This window comes from Glycine max, chromosome 6, assembly GCF_000004515.6.
Source record: "Glycine max cultivar Williams 82 chromosome 6, Glycine_max_v4.0, whole genome shotgun sequence".
Taxonomy (NCBI): Eukaryota; Viridiplantae; Streptophyta; class Magnoliopsida; order Fabales; family Fabaceae; genus Glycine; species Glycine max.
This window is the reverse complement of record NC_038242.2, coordinates 15,143,942-15,166,427: the sequence shown is the minus strand read 5'-3', so window position 1 is coordinate 15,166,427 and position 22,486 is coordinate 15,143,942. Positions and strand designations below refer to the sequence as shown.

The 22,486-nt window shown below is 35.7% G+C and overlaps 2 protein-coding genes across 17 annotated transcripts; both read left to right on the top strand.

Annotated features, from left to right (window-relative positions):
* Positions 1-216: 216 nt before the first annotated feature.
* LOC100820582 (tryptophan aminotransferase-related protein 2) lies at positions 217-9,092 on the top strand. Of its 2 annotated transcripts, XM_041016570.1 has the most exons (6): positions 217-756; positions 3,901-4,204; positions 5,371-5,445; positions 5,793-6,073; positions 7,773-8,074; positions 8,629-9,092. In XM_041016570.1, exons 1-6 carry the CDS (start codon positions 509-511, stop codon positions 8,811-8,813), a joined length of 1,395 nt encoding a protein of 464 aa, XP_040872504.1. In that variant the 5' UTR covers positions 217-508; the 3' UTR covers positions 8,814-9,092. The 2 variants fall into 2 exon arrangements, with proteins under 2 accessions (XP_040872504.1, XP_003528139.1); XM_003528091.5 differs by lacking the exon at positions 5,371-5,445 and having other exon boundaries at positions 224-756.
* Positions 9,093-10,159: 1,067 nt separating this feature from the next.
* On the top strand, positions 10,160-22,183 carry LOC100820049 (putative pentatricopeptide repeat-containing protein At1g64310). Of its 15 annotated transcripts, none has more exons than XR_005892034.1 (4): positions 10,160-12,030; positions 18,157-19,270; positions 19,373-19,453; positions 20,978-22,183. XR_005892034.1 is itself a non-coding variant. In XM_006581847.4 (2 exons), exon 1 carries the CDS (start codon positions 10,335-10,337, stop codon positions 11,988-11,990), a length of 1,656 nt encoding a protein of 551 aa, XP_006581910.1. In that variant the 5' UTR covers positions 10,160-10,334; the 3' UTR covers positions 11,991-12,030; positions 19,208-20,609. The 15 variants fall into 15 exon arrangements, 2 of the variants coding, with proteins under 2 accessions (XP_006581910.1, XP_003528138.1); XR_005892032.1 differs by having other exon boundaries at positions 18,157-19,301; XR_005892036.1 differs by lacking the exon at positions 20,978-22,183 and having other exon boundaries at positions 18,157-18,281; positions 19,208-19,270; positions 19,373-20,609.
* The last annotated feature ends 303 nt before the right edge of the window (positions 22,184-22,486 follow it).

Genomic DNA, 22,486 nt, shown 5'->3' with positions numbered 1-22,486 from the left:
AATAAAATTGATTTTGATTAAAATTAAATTTAAAATAATATGATTTATTTTTGGAATTTTTTATTATAAAATAAGTTAAATGTAAAATTCAATATTAAATTTTCATCAAACGTAAAAGATATGAAAACCGGTTATAACTTTCAACTCGAAATCAATTCTTAAACAGAATCAATTTAAAGTTCTTGTGAGGTGATATCAAACGTATAAAAATTTATTTAAAATGAATTTTGAACTCGAAATTTTTCAAAAAACGTGAAACAAATTCCTCTGGAAGTGCACATGTGTTAGCACGATGTTCAAGGGAAGTAGGGAACTTTGCAATGCAAACTTGATTTTATAGGCTATATAGTACCTCTTGAAAGGTCCACTCCAAACACACTTTATATTAGTGGCAGGTGTACATCAAGGAAAGCAGTTTCAGTAGCTACTTCCTCCCCACAGACCCTCCTTCCTTACTCCATCCCTTCACCTTAGCTTTCCTTTCTCTCTTTTCTTTTCTTATTACGCCATGTTCTCTTTGAGGCACTTCTTTGTACTCTCTCTCGCCTTGAACGTCAGCCTCATACTCAGATTAATGATGCACCAAGCTCAACAAAAACCTCATCACAATCATTCTGTAACTCATCACGAGGAGCATAACAATAACATCCATAAATCACGCATGCTTATATCATCATCATCATCTACTTCGTCTTTCGCCAATTCTACTTCCACAACAGGAGCTAGCAGCAATAATAGAGTGATCAACCTCGACCAGTAAGCTATACTAGCACGAACTCTATTTGGTTATTTAGTTTAATTTGTTCCCTTCATTTTATGATGATGTCTTTTTTAGTATCATTTTATCTCTGCTATCACTTTTTGTTTGAGTCAATCGTGGCTCTGTTTCTGGTAACTTACTTGCGTCTTTGGTACCGTTCTTTGCTTTCTTCCTGCTATTGTTCCCTCAGAAGACAGGGACAAGTCATCGTCTCTAACGTGACTTTCTCTTACCAAATATGTCAGGAATATAACAGCAAGTTCAGTATACAAATTTGTTTGATTCTAGGACTGTTTTAGTTATTTTTTGTCCCAGGGAGTCTCTTTCAATTAATTGTGAATCAAAGATTAACTATACTCGTAATTTATGATTATTGTTCACCTAAGGAAATTTTAAGATAAGAATCAAACATAATTCTCCCAATAGATAATTCTTACTTATGCTAACAAACCTTACATCACTCCCACTCGGTTAGAGTATTTGGGTTTAGATAAGTGCTACATATTTTTTTATTAGTTAAATTTTATTGAAAATTATAAAATTAAAAAAAAAATTTGATTTTTATATTTTCATTCTGCATTTTTAGTGGAAAAAAAGTGTCCATTGTATGATTTCGGTCCATTGCATGGTGTTGATCAATCTTTATAGACTCGTCTTATGTTTATTTAAATATCTACTTGACATGTAATTGATTTTTACTAACTTTTTCTCGTAGATAGTATGTTAGGTGTAAATTGATAAAAAATAAACTGTATTGATCTGAATCATGTAATAGTTTCTCTTATCTACTACCAAGTTTAAGGTTCCTTAATCTCCATGTTACATAATAATGTTGGTCATTTTGTTAGTGTATGCTTTTTTAACATATATATTTTATTGCTGTGTGTCGGGAGCATGTCATTTTCATCAGTGTGTTTCATATTCAATGTAACAAAAGAAAAATCATGTCTATTATGTACTCCCAGTTCCGGAGTTGGAGGGTCGAAATTTAGTTAGGAAAAGTAGTTTCCTAGAGCATGCTCGATGGTAGTAGTGAAGTAGGAGAGTCCAACTTTAGTTCCACTGCACCAGCACCATTGGCGGGATCCTCATTGACATTGTCTATCTCAAAATCATTGTATACATTACCCTCGTCTTAGATTTGTGCTTTGCTCAGATTTTTTTATTGAAAACATGAAAACACCTTTTTAAAAAAGTGATTACTTTATTTAACAAAATTAGTTTCTTAAGAGACACTTACTATTGCTATAATATAGTTGATTAAGGAAAAAGATAAGTGACATAATTGCAAAATGAAAGTCAATTTTAAAGGTGGACACCAATTTCAATTCAACTATGAAACTTATAGGAACCTATATATTTTTATAGCAGTTGTTTTTAACTTTTTAAAGCTAGAGGGTATTTTTAACTTTTTAAAGCACAATCTTTATGATAAATTATTATATGATCCAATTGTATAATATTTGATATCGATCAATTTCTATGTTGTAGATAATTGAGTTTTCATTCACTTTCTCATAAATCAAATTTTTTAGCTATATATCCTGTGATGATGATTGATTGAGACCATAAACATATGATAGTTTCAGATCATCATGTAATAATTTTTCTTTTAAAACATATTTATCTCTAAAACATATATAAATAATAGTATATTATCTTCAATTTAAGTTAAAATTCATCAATTATAAATTGAATGTTATAAAGTTTAAGACTAAATGCATCAACATTTAAAAATCAAGCTTAGTTTTAAAATATATGCTACAATAGTGGTTGTTGGTAGTTGGAAGAATACCAAAGAAGTTGGTGGGGTCACATGCCCTAGGTGCACACTGCATAAAGACACTCTTTCGGCCGTGGCCACAACACTATTGTACAAGCTCTTCTTTGGTTCCCTCAGTGAAATGAGATTTTTACAACTTTTTGCCGCCCCAATCGTGAGTCACTCAATTGCATAATAAGCATATATATATATATATATATATATATATATATATATATATATATATATATATATATATATATATTCTTTGTTTTTCTCGTTTTTCATTTTTCCTTTTTTCGGTTTCCAAATGGGCCCTTTGGAATCTGGATCTTACATATCAACTGCATTGTGGGCCCCGCGTAATTGGAAATCCACCTCCAACATATTTTGCCCCTTCACTCTTCGGCTGTGCATGGCTCCCATTTATTGATGTAATTGTAAATGCATACATCTACCCATATCTTTCAACCTATCTAATCATTGTTTTGGCTAATTCAGTTTCCTAATTACTTTTTTTTCCATAACTTTACACATGCAGATGCAGCCCTTAGTTAATTCAATGCCCTTTCTTCAACATGTTCATTGCTCCTTTTTACCTAATCGGTGGAGATCTTACAAATGTATAAACATAATTATTAAGGCTTAATTTATTCAAAAGAAATTGGGATTAGAGTTAAGTGATTTGTGTATACTTGTGAGAAGGGTAAAATGTATCTGTCTAGGTTCATTAAGTGTTATATAATCTTTCATTTGCTTTATACTTTTAGTCTTCTTACTATAATCATTTTATAAATTTAATCTGCATTTTTTTCTTGAATTTGATCCTCTTATTATTTTCATTATATTTGATAAATACTGACGTAATAGTATAAGTAATGTCATGTAAATATGAATGTGCTAATGTAGTTATATAATAGAATATCACGTCAACATTTTAAGTATTAGATGTTTAATAAATATATAAATTAAAATTGCACAATTAAAATGATGAAAATCAAATTTGCATAATGGTGATAGTAAAAGAAAAAAAAATGTAATTGAGTCTTTTTTATTCTTAAATTCATCTATATTTTTTTAGATTGTGTTTTTTATAAAAAAAAATATTTGAACAGAAAAAAGGGAAAACAGTAAAGATTGTTCAGGGCAGAGACAGTACATGACCCCTTCTTTCGAAATTCAGATCATGGTCTACATGGGAAGGACAGTGGACTAATGTATTTAATATTATTTGGCATTATAGAAACCATGAATTGATTCTTACATAAATGTTTGTTCATAGTTGGACATGATGATAATGCATGAACAGATTAATTTCTGACCAACTATATGTTACATTAAACTAAAAGATTTTAACATAAATTAACATCTTTTGCAGTGGAGACCCGACAGCGTATGAGAGGTTTTGGCGACAAACGGGTGACAAGAGCACGATCACAATCCCTGGATGGCAGTCTCTGAGTTATTTTTCTGATGTGACCAACATTTGCTGGTTTTTGGAGGCAGAGTTTGCGAGGGAAGTGGTGAGGCTGCACAATGTGGTTGGAAATGCAGTCACGGAAGGGCGTCACATTGTGGTTGGAACAGGTTCTTCTCAGCTATTTCTTGCTGCTCTTTATGCTCTCTCCCCAATTGATTCACCTGAACCAATCAGTGTTGTATGTGCCTCACCCTACTACTCGGTGCGTAAGGATTTTCATATACTATGTTTTATATCTCTATCTCTAGTATTTATTCCCTCGGTTTCATAACAATAATACATAAAATAAAAGTATCAATGTTAATGATATTTCTAAATCGACAATGCAAGTTGAATTTAATAGAAAAGACTAGTGTGGTAACGTGATAAAATGATGTTTGAATCTTTGCTGAAAGAGACATCTATACTTATTATGTAGTGCATAATAGTACCTCAAATAGGATACTTGTGAGAAATCAACGATGATATTCCTATGCCTATTTCGTGAAATGCTATTTGTTACAAGTAAGTTTAGTAAAAGAGTACTCTATCTTCTTGTTTTTTTATATTACTTTAAAAGTTTAATAACATAAAACATGTCCAATTCTATTTTTTTTTCATTTTATTAATATGAAGAATATTTCTAAGAAGACATTGTGGCAGAATTTACAAGTGTTCAGTAAAAATGCATACATATAGAAGTGGATGTTTTCTTTTTTTTTATCAGTCAGAAATTCAAGAGTGGATGATTTAAGAAAAGCAAATTCATTCGTGAATCTGTTTCTGATACCTTTTTCGTAATACTTTAACCACTTTGAGTGATATATTGAGGGAATTCTTGCATAGTGAAGGAACTTAAAGTGGTTTAAAAAGGGAATGGCTAGGACAAGACACATTTATTACAACAGTTGGAAATTAATAAATATTTGACAACTGAGTTAATTATGTCCGAATTGATTCCCCTCTCTATTTCTGAGATTCCTCTGAACTCTAAAGAAACACTTATTAATTCTAGCATTCAATGGTGTTGCTGCCATTTCTTGTGTATTTGTATCCCGTAATTAATTTTCTGCCTCCTGATCCAAAGATATTTTTACTTTTTAATCCTGGTCGATGTTTATCACTGACTTCCACTCGTTATTTTGCACACCTGCTCCTGATCACGTGATAGTTGATACTTTTTGTTGAACTGTCGCTTGTGTGGAACTGTCAGTAAATTAGCTTTGAAGATATAGAATAAAAATTAGAAACAATTAGATGGTTCAGGACATTAATGCATTCACTATTTTTTTTTCTTAATTTAAAAAACTCAAATATGCACTATTATGTAGATATTGATTAGAATAATAAACAGTTAATAATTCTAGATTACCTAGTAATTTCTTTCAGATGAGGCAGGTCATTCATTCAATTCATAAACAAAAAGGAGGAAAAAGCTGGCATCTGGCTTCATTACCGGTTATGGTATAATTGACCCTTTTTGCACTTAATATGTGAATGGTTTATTAAAGGGATTTAGTTTAATTGATTTAACAAAGTGTGTTAGTTATTGTAAAATTTTTAATATCTGTCTTTCAGTTACACTTTTACAGATAAAAAAAAAATATGTTGGTTGTTTATGACAAGTTACCCACATGTGAATTTAATGCAAATTTTCTGATTAAGACAAGTGGACACACATTTCAAATTGCATGGTTGTAACTTTCTAATTAGGCCTCACAGGACCATAAATGATGTGAAGAATTGCTGTTTTTGGTTTGATTAGTTGATGGTTAGGCATATAATTGACGAGTAAAGTAACTACTTTGCAGTCGTACCCATCAATGACGAATCACTTGAAATCAGGGCTTTACAAATGGGGTGGTGATGCAGAAAGTTATGAGAAAGAGGGTCCCTACATTGAGCTGGTTACTTCTCCCAATAATCCTGATGGACACGTAAGAAGATCTAAGGTCAACAGAAGCCAGGGATTTTTGGTCCATGACCTTGCCTATTACTGGCCACAGTACACTCCAATATCAGCGCCTGCAGATCATGATCTCACGCTTTTCACCGTCTCAAAAAGCACTGGCCATGCAGGAATGCGCATAGGGTAAGTTGACCCATAACTTACAGACTACCTTATCTACTGTCCTACTCAATTATTTCTTTTCTTTTTATTATAAAGTTCATAAGTACTGTTATTAAATACTTGAATTTCACCTTCATAATTAGCATAATTCTTTACTATAAAATTTTAGGTTAAACATGTTATTCAGTCCCTGGTATGCGAATTCTCAATTTGGTTCATGTACATACAAATTTATTAAATCGGTCCCTATACGTGTAAATGTTACTGGTTTGATCTCAACCACTGTCAGTCCCATTATGCATGCATTCTTAATGTAGTCCTTATCTTTAGCGCATTCTTAACTTGGTTCCTTATATATAAAGATGGAATTAAGAATGTGCTAAACAAGATTAAATTATTATTTTTTTCTTATTTTATCACTCTTTAAGACTTTTTCTTTTTTACTTATTAAAAAGGTATTTTCATATTAAAAATATAATAAATATTTCTTTAACAAAAACTTATCACTTACATTCCCCTTAAAATCCCAAACTTAACAACATAAGAGAGGATGTAATCTCTTTTGGTTCCATAAAAAAAGTTCAGGAAGGTAGAGAAAATGTAGCCTTTCAAGTTTAAGCATGCCCTGATGTAATATTTAGCATCCCATACTACTCAAGTGAGACTGGTCAGCCCTTTCCTAAAGGAGAATTGATAGGGAAACCACAGACCACAGAGCAGGGGTACAAATAGAACATTCAGCAGAGGTGCAAGTAGACCATACCAAGGTGCAGATTAAGGAAAAGCCCAAAAGAAGAGTCATGAGGCCAGCTTACCTTCGAGATTATGCTTAAGGGTAGAAAAGGGATTTAGTAGAAATCCTTATGGTATGATGATGTTGTTAGAGCAGAGGACAAGCTTAACCGAATTGATTCTGTGATATTCCTCTTGCACAAAAAGATAAGAATTCTGTTATTAGAGGATAGTATAAATAAGTATGTAAATAAGCCAGAATCATGAATGAAATATATTCCTTGCCTTACTATTCTCCTCTCTTCTCTTCTATGGAGGCCCTGGTCCTCGAAACCAGCTAATTCGATCCCCTCCCCTATCAAGAATCAAGCACTTAAATATTTCACTGAGCATCTTATGCTACTCCACGTGGAACTTAGACACCTCATAATACCTAAGTGTCTATCAGATACTTGCATATGATTGCCGTAGTTGGGGATTGTTTGACGTGAAACTTAATAAGCAGAGAGGTTTAACTGTTTAACTAATATTGTTTGACATTAGAATCAGAAATAAGCCTAAGTTACAAGAAAACAGCTTGTTAGAATAACAGATTTCACAAAGTATCAATGAAAAGATGAGAGTCACTTGGCCATGGTATCTCGTGAGTAGAAATTTCTTGTTTTTTAGTTTTTCATCAGGGTATCACACTGACATGTGACAAAACACTGTTTTTTGTAGGATTTATATCATGTTTCAAAACCCGTTGAGTAAGAATGAATCATGTTTAGAATGTGAAAGCTATAACTATTAACTTCTTATTTTCATGTCTAACATGTGAGAAATCACACCTGGAACATGAAACCAAACACATTATTAATTTGGAAGTGAGACTAGTTGGACTCGAACCCCTTTGGTTTCTGACAAGTGTTTGATCTATATGAAAATAATGTAAAGAAAGATCATATCACTTAAATTCCTAAAAGCTTCCACTTTGTATTTTATATAGGTGGGCTCTTGTGAAAGACCAAGAGGTAGCAAAGAAAATGACTAAATTCATAGAGCTGAATACAATTGGAGTGTCTAAGGATTCTCAACTCAGGGCTGCTAAGGTCTTAAGGGCAGTTTCTGATAGCTGGGAACAAGGAAACTCCAAAGAGAGCGAGTCATTCTTCAAATTCAGCCACAAACTCATGGCCAACAGGTGGAAGCAATTGAGACTAGTTGTGGAGCGCAGCGAGTTGTTCAGTTTGCCCAAATTTTCTCCAGCATTCTGCACCTTTTTCAATCAGGTCTTGGAGCCTCAACCAGGTACATACTTAAATTGATGACAAGTTTGATTTCATGCATGCCCACATGTTGGTTTCATGTCAAAATGTTTATATATACTTTCATTTCTTCATTCTCAAGATGGGTTTGAATTACTTATTTAATAAGTTATTATCAAATAAATAATTATCCAAAAACTTGCATTGAAACTTATTAAAATAAGTTAAAACATTATGTTTGATAGTTTCTTTGGTAAATAAAAAGCCTATAAAAGGTTACAAGTCACTTTAATAAATTCAAATTACACTAACAGTTAATCAAAACTCATTTTTAAGTATGACTTAACAATTATCACAAACTAAATTTATTAATTTTTATCATAATTATCTTAAAATTTATATTCATAATAATTTTTTATTAATTTACAGTGTGAAACTTTTTACATTTTACTGTACATAATCATATGAAATTTTTTAAATAATTATTATGATAGTTAACAAATTTATTGCAAAGGAAGATTTTTGTTAAATTCAATTTAAATAAACTCTTGTATATTTTCTCTAATTCATTTCTTTTTTTGTATACATATTTGACAGCTTTTGTGTGGTTAAAGTGTGAGGGAAACGTGGAAGACTGCGAAAGCTTCCTTCGAGGATACAACATCTTAACGAGAAGTGGAATACACTTTGGGGTTAGCCCAAAATACGTAAGAATTAGCATGTTGGATACTGACGAAAATTTTAACCAGTTTCTGGATAGACTCTCTGCCATACAGTCGTGATATATAGGGGGAGTTTCCTGCTGGGTAATGTATGTATAATATTTAGAAGTGTTAGTTTTCTGTATGCTGGAAAGTGAAACACAGAAATGCAATTTTGCTCATCCATTTATAAGATATATATGGGTCTTGGGGATCATCCTTTAACGGAATGCAATTAGGAAAAATATAAGGATCTTACCATTAAACTAGTCCATTTCTAAATTGTGGAGTTACACCGAGTTGTTATTTTTTTTTATATATGTTATTTACACATAGTATTTAATTGTTTTGTCAATAATTAACCTTTAAGTGTTTATGTAAAAGTAAGAAGATCGAGTCTAATATTATTTGAACAATATATGGTACCCAAGTTTTTATTTAATCTTTGTATAATAAATAAGTAGGTGTTAAAATAAGAAAAATCAAATTAAGTTTTTTTTTCTCTACCAAAAAGTCATTGATTTAAGTAAAATTGAATTCAAATTTTTTATGTAAAATCTTGAGTTTAAAGATTTAATTTTGATCATATATATAAAGAAAATTTTACGAGGAGAGATAAACTTATTTTGATAATCTCTCTACTTTGAAATGAATTAGTTTTTAACTATTGATTGAAAGATATCTTTTTGATAAAAGAAAAAAGCCAATAACATTGTGCTAATGGACTTATCATTTGAAAACACAATAAAATATTTATAGACTAATTTCTTTTTTTTTAGCAAAAAAAGGAGATGAACTAGAAAGGTTGAAGGGGTTGACATCTCAATTATGTTGGCATCCCAATTCCTATAACCCCAAAAGAAAACTCATCCCAGAATGTATATTAAAGATAAGAAAGATCAATACACTTGGGAGGGCCAAACCTTACTCAAGGATGCTAAAACTTGTTAAATCTGTAAAATAGAAGATCATATCTATGTCTGAAACAATAGGAATCCCAATAAAAATTTATAGACTAATGAGTAGTCTATCAATAAACATGCAATATGCTTTTAGGCTTATAGATTTATAATACTAAAATTTCTTTAAACTATGTATTTGAAAACTAGTTCAAGTTAGAAACATAATGTTTATTAGTTGTTAAAATAATAATAAAATAATTCTAGTAGGTTTTTGCAATCTAATTCAGTTAAATTTTTCTGTATACCAAAAGAAAATTGTTAACAAATAATAAATTCCAAAACAGAAAACTTAGAGTATAACTTATTTTTGTGAAAAAAGTTTAACTTAGTTGTTTCAACAACATGCATGAGAGTATTGTAAATTATCTGGTATTTTCTTTGATTCACGGATGAATTTTTCTTTGTCAATATACAGTTTAGTAAAATAAATAAAAATTAGCATATAGAATATTTATTAACATATTAAAAATAAATAAAATAAAAAAGGTGTATCCTCCTTAATTTGGCCTCTTTGAAGGCTAACTCTTGTTGATCAACTGAGGATGGATGATCACTAGTTTCACCCGTGTGTAGTCGTCGTTGTTGCTGTCAGTATCACAAAACCCTCTAAAAACTCTAACCTGTTGGAGACATATCCTTAATGTTGATTCCGTTTGAATGGCTCCATTGCGAACTCAACAACATTTGTAAGTCCCTCTTGAGGGCGAAGCAATTACACGCATTCCTTTTGAAGACCCATCTATCACAAGACCCCTTTTACGCTACAAAAATTGTTAGGCTCTATGCAGCCAACAACGACATTAACTCTGCCCACCATCTGTTCGACAAAACTCCCAACCGAAGTGTCTACCTTTGGAATTCCATGATTCGAGCTTTCGCGCAGTCCCAAAGATTTTTCAATGCAATCTCTCTGTTTAGAACCATGCTTGGGGCTGACATAAGTCCTGATGGTCACACCTATGCTTGTGTTATACGTGCCTGTGCTAACAACTTTGATTTCGGCATGCTAAGACGTGTTCATGGAGGTGCTGTGGCTGCAGGGTTAGGAAGGGACCCTGTTTGTTGCAGTGCACTTGTGGCTGCTTATTCAAAACTAGGCCTTGTTCATGAAGCGCGTAGAGTATTCGATGGGATCGCTGAACCGGACTTAGTTTTGTGGAATTCGTTGATTTCTGGATATGGGGGCTTTGGTCTGTGGGATGTGGGGATGCAGATGTTTAGCATGATGAGACTTTTTGGGATGAAGCCTGATGGATATACACTGGCTGGGTTGCTTGTGGGTATTGCGGATTCTGGAATGCTGAGCATTGGCCAAGGATTGCATTGCTTGAGCCAGAAGAGTGGGCTTGATTCTGATTCTCATGTTGGTAGTCTGCTGTTGAGTATGTACTCGAGATGTAAGCACATGGCTTCGGCATATAGAGTCTTTTGTAGTATTTTGAATCCCGATTTGGTCACATGGTCTGCTCTTATAGTTGGGTATTCTCAGTCTGGGGAGTATGAGAAGGTGCTGCTCTTTTTCAGGAAATTAAACATGGAAAGCAAGAAGCCAGATTCTGTTTTGATTGCCAGTGTATTGGCTTCTATTGCTCAGATGGCGAATGTAGGACTCGGATGTGAGGTACATGGTTATGCTCTTCGGCATGGATTGGAATTGGATGTCAGGGTCTCCTCTGCTCTTGTAGACATGTATTCAAAGTGTGGTTTCTTGCACTTGGGAATTTGTGTTTTCAGGGTAATGCCAGAACGGAATATTGTTTCTTTTAATTCAGTAATTTTGGGTTTTGGCTTGCATGGATGTGCTTCGGAGGCTTTCAGGATGTTTGATAAGATGCTGGAGAAAGGATTGGTACCTGATGAAGCCACATTCTCTTCTCTCCTATGTGCCTGTTGTCATGCTGGACTTGTCAAAGATGGCCGGGAGATTTTCCAGAGAATGAAACATGAATTTAACATTAGAGCTAGGCCTGAGCACTATGTTTACATGGTGAAGCTCCTTGGCAGTGCTGGAGAGTTGGAAGAAGCTTACAATCTGACCCAGTCCTTACCAGAACCTGTAGACAAGGCTATCCTAGGAGCCTTATTATCATGCTGTAATATTTGTGGAAATTCTGAGCTGGCAGAAACCGTAGCACATCAGCTTTTTGAAAGTAGTCCTGCCGATAATGTCTATAGGGTTATGCTTTCTAATATATATGCCGGTGATGGGAGGTGGGATGATGTGAAGAAGTTGAGGGATAATATGACAGGAGGCCCGAGAAAAATGCCCGGACTAAGCTGGATTGATGGCAGTTAGCCAGCTACTTCTGTCAGATATAGAGAGGCTTCACAGAAAAGTATTAGAATGTAAAACATAATTTTGTATATTTTTGCTTCTTGTATGTTTTTTGACTTCTTGGGATATGCAAAATTGGTCTAGATAATTATCTTTAAACCAAAAGCAGTGAAGTCTCGTATATAAAATCACATAATCGGGGAGTTGCTTTAAGTCTATTTCATAAAGTATACAGATTGCATTTGTAGCCTTTAACCTTTGTTCACATTTCAAAATTCTGTTACCACTGATCCCTTCTTGAACCTAGCTTCTCAGTGAGATTGCCTCCAGTGAACATCTTGGTGAATTCAACAACACTACCCTCCATAATCTAATCGCATGAGTTTTTCAGTTATTATAAAGTCACTTTTCTAGAAATTCCATGATCAATTTGTAATTTTTTTCTCTTTTCTTCCAATGATGCTTGTAGCTGTAAAAGTTGTGTTTTGTTCTTCTGATTGATGATGTGGTAATTCTGTGAGTGTGAGTGTTAATGGAACTTGAGATCGAGAGGATAAAGTCTTTGCTGTGATTTGGAATTATTCTTGATATTATTTAAGCCTTTTAGATGGGAATACATATGGGTTGTTGATATTTATGTGCTTCAATAACTTAAAGTGTATGGGGAATTTCATTTAGAAATGAATACTTAATAACTTAAAAGTGTAAGGTGAACTTGGTACTGACTAGATGAGGTTAAAGTCTAGATATGCCTCCATTCATCAGACCAATTTCTGTGCTTCAATAACTTAAAGTGTATGGGGAATTGCATTTGGAATTGAGTACTTAATAACTTAAAAGTGTAAGGTGAACTTGGTACTGACTAGATGAGGTTAAAGTTTAGATATGCCTCCATTCATCAGACCAATTTCTGTGCTTCAATAACTTAAAGTGTACGGGGAATTGCATTTAGAAATGAGTACTTAATAACTTAAAAGTGTAAGGTGAACTTGGTACTGACTAGATGAGGTTAAAATCTAAATATGCCTCCATTCATCAGACCAATTTTGTGCTAATTTAGTCGAATATGGAAACTGATGAAATGATTGAACCTGAAAATGATCAACTTCCTTAGGTTATCATTATATCATGTTAATATTGATTCTGAAAGTGAATGCAATTTTAGACTTATGGTTCTTTTCGTATTTCTGTAATGGTACCCCGTTGATATGAGGATAGAACACCATTTGACTGGTTGAAGGTAAATTTATAGGAATGTTTGTGACTAAAAGATTTCTATTGTTAAACATCAGTCATTTGTGCTAGTTGTTGATTTTGCTTGTATGTGAAATTCATGGACAACTAGATGGTGATTCTAATAAAATTAACCCCTAAAAATGCTACCAACTAAGTTACTACAAATGGCTAAACTACAAGGATATTCAACACTCCCCCTCAAGCTGGAGCATATAGATCATATGCACCAAGCTTGGTACATATAGTCTGAATTCTGGGTCCTCTTAAGGACTTAGTCAAAATATCCGCTGGCTGATCATTAGAACCAATGAACTCAGTGACAATCTCCTTGGACAGAAGCTTCTCTCGAATGAAATGACAATCAATCTCTATATGCTTGGTCCTCTCATGAAAGACTGGGTATGAGGCAATATGAAGAGCAGCCTGATTATCACAATACAACTTCATTTGCAACTCTTCACAAAACCTCAATTCTTGAAGGAATTGTTTGATCCACATGAGCTCACACGTAACCATAGCCATAGATCGATACTCAGCTTCTGCACTGGACCGAGCGACAACAGTTTGTTTCTTGCTTTTCCAAGAGACAAGATTTCCTCCAATGAAGACACAATAACCTGATGTAGACCTCCTATCCATGGGACATCCAGCCCAATTAGCATCACAATATCCTGATAGTTGCGTACTACCCTTGTCTTCATACAACAACCCTTGTCCAGGAGCTCTCTTAACATACCTCAAAATACGCATGACAGCATTCCAATGGTCCAAATGAGGATTCTGCATAAATTGGCTAACCACTCCCACAACAAAGGAAATATCAGGTCTAGTGATAGTAAGGTAAATGAGTTTTCCCACAAGGCTCCTATATCTCTCGGGATCAGGATAAGCTTCACTTTGATCTGCCATGAGCTTCAGATTAGGATCCATAGGGCTTTCAACAAGTCTACAGTTTTGCATACCTGTTTCTTCTAAAATATCAAGAGCATACTTCCTCTGAGAGATCACAATACCATCTCCTGATTGAGCCACTTCAATACCAAGGAAATACTTCAAAGATCCCAGATCTTTGGTCTGGAAATGACTGAATAAGTGCTCTTTCAACTGGACAATCTTAGTAGTATCATTCCCTGTAATCACTATATCATCAACATAGACCATTAGATAGACACATTTTTCAGGAGATGTATGATAATAAAATACAGAGTGATCAACTTCACTTCGTTTTAGTCCAAACATTTGAACAACATGACTAAATTTACCAAACCATGCTCGAGGAGATTGTTTCAACCCATAAAGAGACCGACGAAGCTTACACACAAGGCCATACTCCCCCTGAGCAACAAACCCAGGAGGTTGCTCCATATAAATATCCTCCTCAAGATCACCGTGGAGGAAGGCATTCTTAATATCAAGCTGATGAAGGGGCCAATGACGGATGACCGCCATAGCAAGAAACAAACGAACAATGGTGAGCTTGGCTACAGGAGAGAAAGTATCATAGTAATCAATGTCATATACCTGTGTGTAGCCCTTAGCTACCAAGCGAGCCTCAACCTTACCATTGGGCCCAACTTTAACAGTGTAGACCCATCTGCAACCCACAGTCGTCTTACCAGGAGGGAGAGGAACGAGCTCCCAAGTACCATTATTTTCAAGAGCCTGCATTTCATCAACCATAGTTTGTCTCCAGCCAGGATGATCAAGTGCCTCACGAATAGTGGAAGGAACAGTAAGGGAAGATAAGGAGAAAACAAAAGAACTATATGAAGGAGACAAACAGTGATAACTTAAGAAATTATAAATAGGATGAGGATTACGAGTAGAACGAGTACCTTTCCTGATGGCAATGGGCCAATGTGAGTCAGAATGAGTAGGAGAAGAGGAAGGATCCATGAGTGGAGGACTGGGTGAAGAAGAACGAGAATCACTAGGAGAGGCTTCAGGTACTGGAGATCCAATCTGCCTTGTCCTGGGTTGATCGGTAACCAGAGGTGGAGAGATAACATCAGGTGAAGTTGGTGAGGGAGATGGGACAACACTGACATTATGGTCTGAGTTATCTAGAGGACAAGGAGAAGAAATAGGAAGATCCTCCTGGAGAGACGAAGAGTAGTCCATAGAGGATGAGAAGAAGGGTGTGTCTTCAAAAAAGGTGACATCTGTCGACATATAGTACCGTCTCATGGTGGGAGAGTAGCATTTGTAACCTTTTTGAAGACGAGAATAACCCAAAAAGACACATTTGACTGACCTTGCAGAAAGCTTGTCTAAACCAGGAGACAAATCATGAACAAAGCAGGTACAACCAAACACTTTAGGAAAGACATGAAAAAGTGGATCATGAGGAAAGACAATTGAGTGAGGGATTTGATTTTCAAGGGAAGAAGAGGGCATCCTATTGATTAGGAAACAGGCAGTAAGCACCGCGTCTCCCCAATGATGTGTAGGAACATTCGAATTTAGCATTAGGGAACGAGCAGTTTCAAGAAGATGTCGATTCTTCCTTTCTGCTATACCATTTTGTTGTGGTGTGTGTGGACATGTGGACTGATGTATAATACCTTTGGAAGACAAAAAAGAAGAAAGATCATGAGAGAAATACTCTTTAGCATTATCACTTCTGAAAATTTTGATTGTTTTTCCAAATTGATTCTCAATCTCATTGTAGAATGACACGAATATAGGCAAAAGTTCAGATCTGTCTTTCATTAAATAAACCCAAGTACATCTGGAGAATTCATCAATAAAGGTTACAAAATATCGAAAACCAAAAGATGTGACACGACTTGGTCCCCAAATATCAGAATGAATGGTAGAAAAAGTCGTGTCACATCTTTGTACAGTTTGAGGAAATGACGACCTGACATGTTTTCCTAGTTGACAAGACTCACAATCTAAGACTCGAAGATTCTTAAGACCAGGAACCATAATCTTCAATTTTGGTAAACTTGGGTGACCCAGACGATCATGCAAAAGTTTGGGTCTCGAGATAGCAAAACAAGACCCAGGTGGACTGGATTCCAAGTAATAAAGCCCTCGTGATTCATGTCCTTCTCCAATCAATCACCCCGTCCCATGTTCCTGAATAACAAAAGAATTGGCAGTAAAGGTTACTGAACAATTTAACGAATGAGTTAATTGACTTAATGAGATTAAATTATAGGGACACTGAGGAAGAAATAAAACAGAATTTAATTTTAAAGAGGGAGACAATGAAACTTGACCACTTCCTTGAGAAGCTACCTTGGAACCATTAACTACAGTAACGAGGTGAGGAATTTTTGGAAGAGAAAAGGATGAGAAGGAGGACTTATTACCAGAAATATGATCAGAGGCACCTGAGTCGAGTATCCAACGGCTGTGACCTTCAATGGATTGAGAGATACACGCCGTTGAAAAACATGGTACAGACGAGGGTTGAGCTTGATTGCTGGGCTTCTCGGATTTGAGCTTCAAATACTCCTGATACTCCTCATCAGAGAATCTGGACTCTGCTTTCTCTGATTTAGAAACTTGTGCGACCTTGTCGGGAAACCCATGTAATGAATAGCAAGTCTCTTGGGTGTGACCTATCCTCTTGCAATAGGTGCAATGAGGACGTCCACCCCTTCCACTGCGACCTCCTCTACTATTGCGGCCGCTTCCTCTCCCTCTAGATGCAACCATGGCTGACATCTCCACTCCATTAGTAGGATTCTCATCCTTCAGTAAATGAGGCACACGGAGAAGTCTGGTGATGAGAGAATCCATTGATGGAATCTGGTCCCCAACAAGCACTTGATCACACACATGATCAAAGTCTGAATGTAAGCTCCTCAAAATAAGAACCATGTAGAACTTGTCAAGTTTCCTATTCACTTCTTCCAATGAATCAGCTACAAGGAACTTTCTTAGTTCTTCCACGGCAGCCCGAGCCTTACCCACATGAGCGATCATGTCATGACCGGTTTGCTTGAGGGCTGTAACTTTCATAGTTGCATCAAACAAGCTTTGGATATCATTGGCAAAGATTTCCTGGGCTTTCTTCCAAAAAGAATGGCATGATTTAAAAGATCGGAGGATCTCCAAGATATCCGGCTCAACTGATTGCCATAACACGGCACATAGTTGATAGTCAAGCTTCTCCCATTCAGGTCTTTTATCATCTGAAACAGAATCGGAGGTTTTCTCCAAGTGGTCATGGTGGCCTTGACCAAGGAACCACAACTCCACGGAAGCAGACCATGAAGGGTAGTTTTTCCAGTTCAGCTTGGCAGTGGTGATGGTTGGGGTCCCGGAAAAGGAAAAAACAGGTCCAAAGGAGGCCATTTAAGAGGAAAAACAGCAAACCCTAACACACGAGAGGCAAACAAACAAGAGCTGACCAAACGGCTTGCCGGAAGCAGAATTTGAAGCCTGAAACAGGTCCAGAAGGTGACGGCGAAGCTGCCGGGACAGGATGAGACAGCTCCCGACGCCGGCACGGCAGCGAGTGAGCAGCATGCGCCGGAAATCGTGCAAAGGAGTGGTGGCGCATGGGGGCGCGTGCGGTGGTCTACGGCGATGCGAGTTCCAGGGGTGGGTCACGCTTTTCGAGGCGATCCGAACCCTGGTCTCGCCGGAGAAAACCGCCGGAGTTGGCGGCGGACGGCACGGCGGCAACCCGCTCTGATGCCAAGTTGAAGGAGACCAGAATAAAGCTTTCTTCCTTACTTTATTGAATTCAAAATAGTACATATATATAGAGTACAAAAGATAGAGGGAGAAGAGAGAGGCTATGACAGTGACAATGCACTGTAGTCCTCTGAAAAATGCTACCAACTAAGTTACTACAAATGGCTAAACTACAAGGATATTCAACAGTAAGCAAGATACTTGTGCTCATTAATGGATTTAGATTGATATTGTGAATTTATATTTAATTATTACAGGTGGGAATGTGTTATAATTTAAAATTGGTTGGCTGTAGGTACCAGTAGATCTCGTTATTGATCACCCATTTCAGGTTGATGCAGCAAGATTGGAAAATACTGCGCAGGCTGGCAATATTCGACATGTGTTGCTCTTCATGGGTGCAGTTGATATGTTTTGAGGGTAACTGGCAGTCTTTGTTTTTAACCTATAAACAAATGTTTTAAGCAAATAGAAAAAGGTGCCTTTGCATGATTAACAATTAGTTTGAACTTTGAAGTTTTTTTGCACACCGTATCTTATCTGTCTTGTGAAACATTTTCTCTCAGGTTGGGTTTTGTTGTTTGGTCTGGTAGTGTCTAATTACTTATGTAATGTGTCTTTTTGCACATCTAAGTAGTATCTTTCAATTTTTTATTGGGCCACCAATCTAGGTGTACAGGAGAAAGAAAAAGGACATAATTGAGTATACAAAACCACGCGTACCCTACTTCACCATCATGTTCCTATTTACCCTAGCAAAATGGACTGCAGACAGAAGGAGATTAGAGATGGTGTTGTGACTCTTGTGAGTCATCAAAGGGAATGTGAATATCAAAAACGATGAGGGGGCACTATGAGGATGGGTGTGCACTTTTTAGGAAAAGGTTTGTGGTGTGGATGATGCCACTAGGGCAGAGGAGCTTTCTACTCTGACATCTTTTCTTTTTCTGAATTTCCTTTCTATGGTATTTTTTTTTTCAAATCTTGTATTATCAGTTCTGATTCTGTATTTTCTATAATTCTCTAGTATACATCTAAGTTCCTACCAAGTATCCTTTCACTAACAAATAAACAATTCCCCTAAAAGACTGGGAGGAATATGTTTCTGAAATTGTAACTGACATTGAAAGAACAGAGCCCAAAAAGGTTTGCTTTTGATACAGTTTGCTCTATGTGATCTTTTGCGATGAATAAAATGTTGTGTTGAACCTTTAAGTTGGTCAAGTTTATGGATTGCCCACCCAATTGTGTAGTCAACTAATTTCACGTTTTAGTTGCTTATTTGGTTTTCTGAGTGACTTATGTGGTGTGCAATGTATCTTTCATCTCTTCATCTCATGTGTTAGGTTGTTTCAAGTTGGAGGAAAGCTGTTAGAGCGAGCTATTGAAGAAACTGGATGCAGAATAAAGTATGAAGTATGACGTTGAGCTGCATATTATGTAAGTGCCTTATCAATATTATGTTTCATAGCAGTAGCTTGAATTGATGTGGTAATGTCTTATTTCCGCAGTGGTCCCTGATTCTTCTTTCCCTTGATTGAACCCAAAACATATAATGCATCTTGGACAAAAGGCATTTTTTCACATTGAAGGTATTTTGACCTGATTGATTGTGTGTGATAGTCAAATTAACAATTATATTGTAGAGAAAAATGCAAATTAGCACCTGCAAGTTTAAGTCACGTGCTTCTTAGCCCTTGACCTTTAAAAAGGTGTGTCTTGTATTAAAACTTGGCACGCTGATAATGCTCGTAAATATTTGTCTTCTCTGTTTCAGTTTTTTTTGTCCACAGGGTATTTTTGATGAAACATCTCGTGTTCACACCACAACAAAATGGTTTTGTTGAAAGAAAGAATTAATACTTGGTTGAAACCACCCGTACCCTACTTCACCATCATGTTCCTATTTGCTCCCTGGGTGATGCACTTCTCACAACTTGTTATCCAATTAATTGCATGTCATCATTTGTTTTTCACAAGTAGGTTCCCTACTCTATCTTGTATTTCAATAAAATCTCTACCATGTTCTTCTCATTGTCTTTGGTTGCACTATAAAGTAAACTCTACCAAATCTCTCAAATGTATTTTTTTGGGTTACTCACCACCACCTCTAAAAGGGCTATCATTATTTTTGTCCTCAACTTCACCAATATATTGTTTCTATTGTCATTTCCTCTTTTGAGACCTATCCTTCCTCCTTTTCCACTGTACTTGATGCCCACCTTCACGGCAAATTGCAAACCCTCTGCATATTTCACTTGTTGTTTCGGCTCTAATCATTGCTTTTGCTCTACCTCCACTGCTTACTTACCAACAGCAAATGCAAATTTCAACAACAGTTCCATCCACTAATCATCTTGCCTCATACTCCAACCGTCCCTCCAACTACATCACTTACACCTGAACTTCCCCTTGCACTCACGTTAATATTGGCCATTCGATCTTGTCATGAATGCTTAAGATCCAAACATACAAAGTCATGTGAATTTTTTAAAAACTCACATGACATTCAATCTTGACAATCCATGCATAGGTGCATGAAGTAGATTTACTCCACACAAATAAAAATGGTCCTCTTGCTACCCCCCCCCCCTACACATATAAATGTGTGCATGCATACGCACGCGCGAGCCCTGGTGCAGCGGTAAAGTTGTGCCTTGGTGACTTGTTGGTCATGGGTTCGAATCCGGAAACAGCCTCTTTGCATATGCAAGGGTAAGGCTGCGTACAACATCCCTCCCCCATACCTTCGCATTGCGAAGAGCCTCTGGGCAATGGGGTACGAAGTGAAGTGAAGTGATATTAATTTTTTTATTTCATTTTTATTTATATATATTCTGTTTATATATTTATATATTATTATATATTTGTCTTAACTTGAGGAAGAGTGTTAGATAGAAATATGGAAATAAATATCACTAGAAATAAAGGATGTTGTTACTACAATTTAGGGGTTTAATTTATTCTTATGTATTTATGATTGATTTTGTTGTAACCTAATGTGAGTATAAATAAGATGCTTGTTTGGACATACAACACACCATTCAGGTATATTCTTTCTATATAATAATTTAAAAATAAAGTCCACGTCAACTAGTTGGGTCATTGTTCTGCAGGTTTAAAAAAATGTTACCCGAATCAAAGGACATCGAGTTTGAACAGGTTGAGTCTGGTACTAACCAAACAACATCCAAATTTAGATCATGGTGCTTGGGTCAATTCGGATTCATGGGGAACCCAAACCTACAAACACCCCTACACGTGATGCATTCCTTTAATAATTAATTGAAAAATTAACAAGGGTTGTTTTGTTTCACACACTTTACAGACCTTAAGAATTGAGATACAACTCTTTAAATATTAGAGACAAAGAGGTTGTTTCACACACATGATGCAAAGTTGCAAACCTTGAGAGTGTCAATTTGCATTTTCTCCTATATTTTATGAGCATGAGTACCAATCATGGCAATTCTTAGAGTCCCTATCCATATTTATTTAATATATATTATGGTGGGACATCGATGGAACCTTGCCAAATGGTCACCAAACTCATCAATAAAAAACAAAGTTGATTATCCCTGCAGACATATAATATAAACCTTATGCAGAACACTACATTATGCAATAATGTACAAGTGCAAATGTAAAACTATTTGTGTCCCATAGAATGATAGACATGGACTTAAGACCAAAGTGCAAAAGGGATATAAAACTTAGCCCTTCAAGATTACAATTTTCATCTTAGATTTAATGTTGTTTAACCTATTTTGTGAGTTTATTGCATAAAGGCATCCTTGAGATACACTCGGCAGGCTTCAGTATCTTTTGTCTTATCTGTATTGTTTTTGGTCCTATAAGAGTTTAAAAGGCACGTGAAATTTGGGGCCTCAAAATTGTGCTTGATATAGAAATCTCATCTTCAATTCGTTGCACCACCTGTGTAAGCCATGTTTTTACAGCTGAACATACTTTGCTCCACCTGCGTTAACACTATTTGAAATATGAAAGAGTGAATGGATCCTGAGATACACTATTGATACAGTGTTGGTGACTGGTGAGGAATCAAAAAATTAGATGCTCATGTGAATTTTGCTTTGGGGAAGCTTCCTTTGAAACGTGAAAAAGCATAGATTACCCCTGATATGAAAAAACAATAGGTCCTTTTTTACTTGGGAAACATGTGTTGCCTTCTAGGCTCATACAAATTCCATAATTTTTTTTTTCTGATTGTCCTATGGAAGTTAAGCAAGGTTTATATTAATAGGTTCATTGCTGTAAATACAACAGATTTTCAATGAATAAATGCTGCAGTGGTACTAAAAGTACCTGCGGAAATGAAGTTCAAGTATTGATTGTTGGCACTTTCTGAACCTTATATTTTTGGGACAACCATATGTTTCTTCCTAATGTCATTGTGGTGTTGGTACCATAGTTATTGGTATTTTTACCTCTATAGAAGTAAAAGAAATAGTGTAGAACTGTAGATAGAAGATCAAATATCACTTTTCTGTGCCTCTTTCTTTGGGCTCAATAAGCTTACGATGCTCGTATATTCTTTTCCATGATGGCCCCGCTATTTGGTTAACCACTTGCTTCTAACCAATTTTGACCAGTTCTGTATTTTC